Consider the following 9,903-nt stretch of genomic DNA (forward strand, 5'->3'; position numbering starts at 1 on the left):
CCATGCCTAAATTTGTTGTGCAGAAAATCTAGCATGACCATCAGCTCATACAGGTGAGAGATAAAAATGGTACCATTGAGAGTCTCCGATAAAAGTTCTGTATAGTCAAATGAAATACACACTTCTTTGGTAACACGCTGAGAATTCCTATGTGCTGAAAACGTATTTGCCATCATTGCATCATACAGCCTTTAAATAATGCATTTAAATCAATGGGACTTACATACCTAGGTCCTCATGTCCTCACTTTCACTATGCAACTTTTGATATTTTTTAGTTCTGAAATACTTCTTGAAACCCGTCTTTAAGGCCAGAATGTTTAAATTTGATGATTTCAAGTTAGTCGCCTGAATCCATATTTAGGCTCTTAAATAAAAACAGCTTGATTTTTAAGAGGTTCTGAGCATCTCTAACTCGCACAGACTTCAGTAGGTTTCAGAACTGTGGCCGTTTTCCTCCTAAGCAAATCTTTGCTCATTTATCGGTTCAGCTTTGTTTCTGTTTTAAGTGGCAAACCAAGAATCTGACAGAATAGATAACAGAAGGCTTCAGAAACTTTTTCAGTTTCATGTAGTAGAATTTACAGGCAAACCTCTCCTGCTTCTTTTTACCCTCCCCTTTCGGCCAGCATTATGTGTCAGTTAGCCAAGTTAAAACACATGTGTCTCTTGCTGTGCCTTCATCACTTCAATTTCTGTTTTTTTAAACCGGATTCACAACTTTTATTAGTCCAACACAGTGTTGCATCTTTTAATATATATTGAAGGTAATCGCTCCAGTTCCAAAATAAATTATCCTTCACTACAGCATTGTCATGGAAAGGGCAGCACTTTTCAGCTCTGTCTCATGTTCTTAATTGTCTCTCTCTTAAAAAAGTGAAATGTAAAGTGTTTTAATATTGAATGAAGCTATAAGTCTTTACTCTGGATTAGAAGTTCAAGTGGTCTGAAATTAATGTGGTGGTATTGGCTAAGTCTTTATGGAGAACAGTATAGTTTGTGAAGCACCTTCAGATCTCTCTTGGTCTCTATTCAGGGAGAGCAAAGAAAGGGGTAGAAATAGAGGAGTAATGGATTAGACAAGATAAAATGGAAGGCAGAAGAAAGGGATGCATAGGAGAGAAGGGTAGAATAAGGCCTTCTAAATCAAGTGGGACATCTCTTGTCTTGAAAGCTGTATCACAGGTTTTTGTCCTTTCTATTTGTGGGTCTGACATTTTGTATTGATTACAGAAGTTGTCATTGTTATGAGTCCCCAGCTATTTACTAATACTGTACATGTAAATATGATTACATGATATTTTCTGTTCAAAATTTCAAATGAGTGTTTTCAATCAATCATAATTTTCTGAAAAGATCACTTTTGGGGCTGGAAGAAAGCTCTGAGCCACTTAAAGATCACTGTAGCTACCTTGGAAAAGATGTAAAGCAGGTCCTGCAGAACAAGGCCTGGTGGGGAGGCTTAGCTTGACCACTAACAGATAACTAGGGTTGCTAGGTGTCTGGTTTTGAACCGGACAGTCCAGTATTTGAGCTTTCTGTTTGGGAAACAAATTGAGAAAATATAAATGAGAAGATATAAATGTCCGGTATTTTCTAAATAAGATGCAATGTAGATTGTGATGTAATGTCAAGTATGTCCAGTATTTTTGTTGAAACCACCTGGCAGTCCTAGAGATAACACCTTCTAAAGATTCATGCAGACAGACTTCTGAGTCAGTTCAGAGCCCTGTGGAAGTTAATGGAAGTCTGCCCAAGTGCCAGGTAGATGCACATATAGATCCTGAAGCCAGCACCTCTCACGATTAGGCCTACATTGTAGAACTCCCATGCAGCACTTTGTTTTTGGTTATTTAAAAAGATAATACAAATTATTTTAGTCATGAGCTATCACTGCTGGGAATTATGAGTCACTGACATTTTTCCTTTACACTTGTGTGTCCCAGAGAGCTGTTGAATTTAGTAACATGATGTCCAGTGAACCATCACTTGAGTTATAGGCTTAGTATATCACTTGATTTATAATTAAAACACAGACAGTACCTTAAGACTCAATGCTTTCCTTCTGATGGATGAAATATATCCATAAAATATTCATGATTACAATTAATTGCTGTCCTTCTGCGATTAAGAAATTTAATTTGTTGCTATTACGGATGATGATTTATTATTTATTCAAGGCTAGAAAATGTAAGTGAAACATGAGCCTCTTTTACAAGGCAGTCCTGGCTAAGAGTTAAGCTCTTATTCTGCATGCTTAATTTAAAGCAGTGTTAGTACATAAAGTCTAGCATGCACATTAGGGATGTGAACGACTAGTTGCTTCCCCCCCTGCGTTGGCTTCCTCTATCAGAAACAGGCAGCAAGGTGAGGGGGAAAACAGAGGGTGCTTCAAAGTGGCAGCGCCGCGTGGAGCCTGGGGTCAGACCCCGGGCTCCACACAGAGCTGCCGTTTTGAAAGGTTGTGTGCAGCCTGGGGCCAGCTGCAAGTCCCCAGCTGGCACAGGCTGTGTGCAGCATTGTCAAAGCAGCAGTGCCGTGTGGAAACCAGGGTCAGTGGGGGAGTTGCCCACTGACCCTGGGCTCCCTGCAGCGCTACCGCTTTGAAACACCATGGGGAGCACAGGGCCAAAGGGCGACTGCTTGAGTCCCCTGCTGGCACCGTGCTCTCCACAGCGCTTTCACCTTTAAAGCATAGCAATGGCTGCTGCTACACTTCAAAGGTGGAAGCATCCATATCAACTAATTTAATAGTCGATGCAAATTGCATCGACTATTCCATTAGCCAAATAATCGAAATTTTACATCCTTAATGCATATTAATCTTGGCTGTATCAGGGCCTTATTTTCTGTTACTGTTCCCATTGCCTTCCCAGTCTCAAGTGGTTTTAATTGAAAAACCAGCATTTACCATTACTTGCCAGATTTGTTTACTCCTGTTGAGTAATATATTACCCTATAAATAGGCCCTGAGTTATAGGATTACCATAATATTTCACTAGACAATTTTTGGACTAGGAAATAACTGTGAGGCCTCAAATGGCCTGATTCAAAGTCAATTGGTGTAAATGGGAGTTTTCTTGTTGCCTTTGGTGTATTTTGAATCAGGCTTGAAGTGGAAAAATTGAGCAGAGTATTCATAGTAAGACATATGTAGACACCTCAACAGTCTAAGATTCTAACACTATAAAATTTCTTCTTCAGGTAGGTGAATGCTTGTGGTGCTGAGCTTTGTTCCAATTACACTGTACTCTTCACTGTATTCACATTATGAGGAAAGTTGCCTAGAATATACTTAGAGGTTGCACAGCCTGTCCTGCACAGCTCTTAAGTCACACAGTTTTTTCTGCAAGGGTTAGCTTCAGTCCTAGTGGCAGGTATCAGCTTTTAAGGCCTTTTTCCAACCTCCTTCCCAAGATAGTGCTTTTCCACAGGTGCCTTTCTGCTGCTGCCAGATCCGCATTAGGGAGCTGTGCAGTATGACAGTCAGCCAGCAGCCAAGCTTACCAAACTCTGTCACATGAGTCTCCATTTGCTACGTTAGTCAGCATGGCTCTGACACTTCTATTGGGGAAGTGAGGCCTCAGCTCCCAATTTATGTCCAATGAACCAAACAGTATAATGGGTGCTATTAAGTCTTTATGAGTATTGCCACTGCAAGTAGATAACATTACTGCAGAGTCTGTGCTCCAGTGGGAACGCTGTGGAATGAATATATATATTTTTTAAAGTTTCTATTTATTGACAAAAATCACACACAAAAAAACTCCCAGAGAAATTAGGTGCAGATATTTTGATAGAAATCAATGACCTGGCTCCTTAACATTTTGGCTTATCTCTAAAATAATCATTCAATAACATTTTTAAAATGCTATCAAATTTGTCATAAAGTTTTTGAGAAATGCTATTCAATCAGCTTTAGGCTACACTGTGTAGGATCACTGTACTATTCATTACTTGCAGAAGCAAAATTGTGAAAGATTAAAATAATTATGATATATGAGGCCATGATCATACTCTATATCATTAATAAATGCAAACCATTCAAAATAAACCTGTACTTCAGTGCATGTTTAAAAAACAAGAAAACCTGCATAATTTCAATGGTGGATGTGTATGCTGTCTCTGGAAAGTGTCTTGGATTCCTCAGATTGAAAGGGGTTAATTTGATTTAAACATTTGTTTCATGCTAAACGTTACAAAACTTTTACCATTTTATTTTCTGACAGCAGATAACTCTGTTAATTATGTTCTTTGCAAAATATAATATTGTGGCTTACCTCACCTGATTGGATTAAATACCAGAATTTTCATTTGCTGCCATGGTTGTCATGGTCTTTTGCCGTGGTTGTCATGGTCTTTTGCTTGTGCCACTTTAGTAAAAAAAGTGTGCTGGAAAAAATGGGTTTGGACTCTGAATATCTCAAAGTATTCCATGTCCATGTGAGAGTTTTGTGGTTTAAAAGTATTGCTATATAGTATCAGGTATCAGAGGGGTAACCATGTTAGTCTGGATCTGCAAAAGCAACAAGGAGTCCTGTGGCACCTTATAGACTAACAGATGTATTGCAGCATAAGCTTTCAAGGACAAAGACCTACTTTGTTGCTATATAATATGTTAGTACAATGTTTTACAGGCAGTCCCCGACTTACGCGGATCCGACTTATGTCGGATCCGCACTTACGAACGGGGCTTTTCTCGCCCCGGAGCTCACGGGCGGCGGGTCGCCACCCGTGTCCTCCGGGGCGAGAAAAGCTTCTCCTAGTCACCCTGGTCTGCTGGGGGGGTCCAGCAAAACCGCTGGACCCCCCCCAGCAGACCAGGGACACCCGAGCAAACCCGCCGCCTGGGCAGCTTTGCTCGTTTGCCCGGGAGCAAAGCCGCCCAGGTGGCGGGACCCACCTGGGTGGCTTTGCTCCTGTCCCCCTGGTCTGCTGGGGGGTCCAGCGGCTTTGCTGGACCCCCCCAGCAGACCAGGGGGACAGGAGCAAAGCCACGGAACACGCCCGCAGGGGGACAGCTCAAGCGCACCCAGGCTGTCCCGCTGCGGGCGTGCTCCACGGGTTTGCTCTCCGTCTCCCTGGTCTGCAGGGAGACGGGGAGCAAAGCCTTGGAGCACACCCGCAACGGGACAGCCCAAGCGCGCCTGGACTGTCCCACTGCCCGCATGCTCTGCGGCTTTGCTCCGGGTCTCCCAGGTCCCGCCACCCCCATCTCCCTGGTCTGCTGGGGGGGGGGGGGAAGTTACAGCTAGTGCCCCCCCAACCAGCAGACCAGGCTTTTCTTGCCTACCCCTGGGGTAGAGCAGCTGGGGGCTGACGGGTTGGTCCCGCAGCGCCGCTCCGGACCAACCCAGCAGCACCCCAGCTGCTCTGCCCCAGGCGTCCTGATTCAGCTGCTGCTGGTCAGTTTCAGCAGCGGCTGAATCAGGATGCCTGGGGCAGAGCAGCTGGGGTGCTGCTGGGTTGCCCCAGTAGCGCCGAGGAGCCGCGCTACTGGAGCAACCCAGCAGCACCCCAGCTACTCTGCCCCAAGCGTCCCCAAGTCAGCCGCTGCTGAAACTGACCAGCGCTGACTACAGGAAGCCTGAGGCAGAGTTGCTCTGCCCCAGGCTTCCAGGAATCAGCCGCTGATCAGTTTCAGCAGCAGCTGACTTGGGGACGCCTGGGTTTCTTAAGTTGAATCTGTATGTAAGTCAGAACTGGCATCTAGATTCAGCCGCAGTTGAAACTGATCAGTTTCAGCAGCGGCTGACGCCAGTTCCGACTTACATACAGATTCAACTTAAGAACAAACCTACAGTCCCTATCTTGTACGTAACCCGGGGACTGCCTGTAATGGACTGGCTGGATGCATGGCCTTTCTCATCAGAGCATGAATAAAGTCACAAAACTGGATACAGATCAAGGAAGTTGCTTGATATTGATAGTTTCTTGTGATGAACCATGTTCTTTATGTATATACACCTGGCTCATTTAGCTTTGTTTTCTACTGGCTGCAGACTCCAGAAGAAGGAGCCTCCACATCCATCTATGCAGCTGTCTCACCAGAGCTAGAAGGAGTTGGTGGCATCTATCTCTACAATGAGCAAAGGACAAAATCTACTGATGCATCATATGACGAGGAGCTGCAGCGACGGCTCTGGACAGAAAGCTGCAAGATGACTAGGATTTCTGATATAGGTAGCAGAAGTCCCTAAAAGTAGCCACATCCAGTTGGGTGAATGAAATGTGTCCAGCAAGCATCCTTACCTGATTCCTTGCAGCATGAACCATCATCCTGGAGTTCACCGTTCAGTCCCAAAGGCAAATGTGAACAGTACTGCTTTTCACTTGAACCCATAGTCTGCTAGGGAGTCGCAGGGAAATATTCCCACAGAAATGTGTATGGGGTGATTTTAAATCTAACCATTAGTTTTGTAATCATTATGTTTCAGTCTGTGATTAAAAATAAATCTTTAACCTTGTGCAGAATTGTGTGTTTTTTTTTCTTTTTTATAGAATCATAGAATCCTAGGGTTGGAAGAGCTTCAGGAGATCATTGAATCCAACCCCCTTCCCGAAGCAGGACCAACACAACTAAATCATCCCAGCCAGGGCTTTGTCTAGCTGAGACTTAAAAAGATTCTGTCACCTCCCTAGATAACCCATTCCAGTGCTTCACCACCCTTCTGGTGAAATAGTTATTTCTAATATCCAACCTAGACCTTCCCCACTGCAACTTGAGACCATTGCGTCTCATTCTGCCACCCATAACTACTGAGAACAGCCTCTCTCCATCTTCTTTGGTCCCTTCCTTCAGGTAGTTAAAGGCTGCTAACAAATCCCCCCTCAGTCTTCTTTTATGCAGACTAAACAGGCCCAAATCCCTCAGCCTCTCCTCGTAAGTCATGTGTTCCAGCCCCCTCATCATTTTCATTGTCCTCAGCTGGACTTCTTCCAATGCATCCACATCCTTTCTGTAATGGGCAGCCCAGATTTGGATGCAATACTCCAGATGTGGCCTCACCAGTGCCAAATAAAGGGGAAATGGAACAAGAAGAGACTGTCCCTTGTATGATTGTTTATGTCTTAAAACTAGCCCTCCAAATCTTGCACATAGAGCTCAATCCACTTTTTATCAATTCTGAAAATGTAGAGTTTCTTTCCTTAAACTTAAATCCTGTCAACACATTATAATGAGTGACACTGCCATAATTCATTCTTTTGGCTTTCATGCTAATCATAATGTATCCATCAGAGGAACTACAGCATGGTACCACACCCTATGTCACAGGTTTCAGTAGAATCCAGAAGCATAGAGAGAAGGAGTTTTAAGATAAGAGGGTGGACTGGAAGGCTTAGAAAAATTGTTGATCAATCAGAGAGGGGTAAGAGAAAAGCCACAAGAATACTAAGAGGATTAGACAGCTAAACCCCAGACTGAGATACCGAAGTCCAAGTTTTAGGCTCCACTGCAATCCACTACACTTTTGCTGAATCCTATAGGTGCCTAAACACACTGAGTGCCTAAATTTTTGGAGTAAAATTACCCTTTAGTGCCTATGTTTCTGAATTTAAGCCTGTCTCTCCCTCTAGGTATCTGGATTCCTACTGCCCACCTAAGCCTCACAGTAAGCCATGAACCCAGTGGAGTTAGGTGGCTAGTGATGCCACCTTTGGTGCCCACCTTTTAACTTTTAGCCCTATAGTTAGAACACCTGCTGATAGTGTCCCCTATAAACTGAGATTTGGGCAGCCACCCAGGAGAGGTTCAAATGCCATCCAGCTGATTAGCAGAATGTCCACAGCTAGCAGCATTGTTTCTTCTGGTGGTGCACATGCTTTGGTGCACATAAGAAAATGTATTCTGCAAATGGATGGAAAAAATTTGAGGGACCATTGCTTGCCAGGGGTGTTTGAGACCAAGGTTCAATTCACTCCTACTTGCAGCGGAGAAAGAATTTGAATAGGTGTTTCTCAACTCTGTGATGCTCTAAATACTTGGCTATGGAATACTCTGATGTAGAATGCCGTCAGCCTTTCCTGCTGAAGCTGTTTCATTCTAGATAAACAATGGTTGGTGATCAATTAAAGCAGGGGGACTGGACCCAGGGTTTGCCACCTCCTAAGTGGGTGGACTTACCACTGCACATTAGGACATTCCCTCTTTCTCTCACCCAAGAGAGTGCAACAGTCAAACTCCGGGTAAGTGATTTTTGTTAACAAGAGGTTAGTAAATGCTTGGTACATTTATGTTGACTGCCTGATACATCCATTCAGCAGAATCCCGATCAAATGGGGAGAAGGGAGTTGTTCATTTTTGTTTAAGAAAAATGATATTGTGAATTGAGTGTTATCTATAGACAGCCTAAATCCTGGCTCTTTGGGGGGAGAGGGGGTGCGCCACCCTTTTCTCACCTCATTAATCGTATTGGTGACTTATTGCAAAAACAAAAGGATTACACTTAAAATGTCACCGCTATTTGATTGCTAATTATTTTAATAGATAGGATGAAAAGGGGGTGGGAGTGTAGGTCACAGAGGGAATTCAGAATTACTTCAGGAAAAGAACTACAGAAAGAAGAAAGGTGAGTCCCAAGGGAAGGTCAGACAGACAAAGGAGGATGGGAAAAGAAAATTGGCAGAGGGCAAAAATGTCAGTTGTCCCAAAGGGGATCATATTTTCTCTCTTGGCTGTGAGTGGTGTGATCTATCTGTGGGTGTTTTCATTTATTATTTGCAGTGGGTAGCAGCAGGAAAGCTATCATGCACTCACTATAGCACATTCCGTATGTCACTGGCTGATTTTTTTAATTTTTTTTTTGGAAGGGAACATAGTGCTTGTGAAATGTGCCAGACTGACACATTGGGAACTAAATTCCTCTGTTTATTCACAGATCAGGCAGAGAATACAGTGCAGGGTGTTAGCTAGCCGGCATTTTGATATAGCAATATTGTTCTCACCGAATGTCATTGCTTACAGAAGTACTTCCTGAATGTTCACAAAACAGAATGGACCATAATAATCCCTGCTATAACTCCACTGAAGTCAGAGGAGTTTGACCCATGGTGAGCAGGAGACCTCAGAATAGTTATCTTAAAGTGGAATTCTTTCCCCTTTTACATTATGAGATTATGGTTAGGTCTCACAGATCTGAAGGTAGCGGTCTTATCACAGACCAGTTCCTTCAAGCCAAATCCACAGGGAAAGCTTGGAATTACAATACATATGCAAATTCAATTCAATTAATTATGGACTTAATCAAAATAGGGGTGGTGGAACCTTTATCAATGAAGGTGCTAACTACTTTCTGAATGAAACAAAAACAGGACTATGTAGCACTTTAAAGACTAAAAAGATGAATTATTAGGTGATGAACTTTTGTGGGCCAGACCCACTTCCTCAGATCAAATTGTGGAATTTGATCTGAGGAAGTGGGTCTGGCACAGGAAAGCTCATCACCTAATAAACCATCTTGTTAGTCTTTAAAGTGCTACATAGTCCTGTTTTTTGTTTCAGCTAGACCAGACTAACACAACTACATATCTATTATTACTTTCTGAGTGGTATCCTTCCTGCCTTATCCATCCTGACTTTGATCTTTATCTATTCAGGTTTAGCACCCTTTCTCCTGATACTTTATGCATAGAGGTAGGGGGGTGGGTGACAGAACATCTTTCTTACCCCTCCCCCCCTTTCCTTTCTATTTATTTCCAGTTTCCTTATCTAATCATAACTCCGGTCATCTGAAGAAGTGGGCTGTGCCCATGAAAGCTCATGATACCATCTACATGTTTTGTTAGTCTATAAAGTGCTACCAGACCATTTGCTTGCTGTTTTTCTCTGTAACAGACTAACTCAGCTTCCCCAGGAAGCTCATAAATAAAGATGTTGAACAAAAACAGGCTTAGAACCAATCCT

The 9,903-nt window shown here is 43.1% G+C and overlaps 1 protein-coding gene across 4 annotated transcripts in view; it reads left to right on the forward strand.

The window, feature by feature from the left end:
• Positions 1 to 6,473, forward strand: part of DHRSX (dehydrogenase/reductase X-linked) — a 290,229-nt gene extending 283,756 nt beyond the window's left edge. For all 4 annotated transcript variants that reach the window (XM_075915713.1, XM_075915699.1, XM_075915707.1 and 1 more), the window contains one exon: positions 6,002 to 6,473. In XM_075915713.1, the coding sequence (XP_075771828.1) occupies positions 6,002 to 6,199 (198 nt within the window). In that variant the 3' untranslated portion in view covers positions 6,200 to 6,473. The remainder of the gene's footprint in view (positions 1 to 6,001) is intronic.
• Positions 6,474 to 9,903: the final 3,430 nt, after the last annotated feature.

The sequence above is a fragment of the Pelodiscus sinensis genome, chromosome 1 (assembly GCF_049634645.1).
Source record: "Pelodiscus sinensis isolate JC-2024 chromosome 1, ASM4963464v1, whole genome shotgun sequence".
NCBI lineage: Eukaryota > Metazoa > Chordata > Testudines > Trionychidae > Pelodiscus > Pelodiscus sinensis.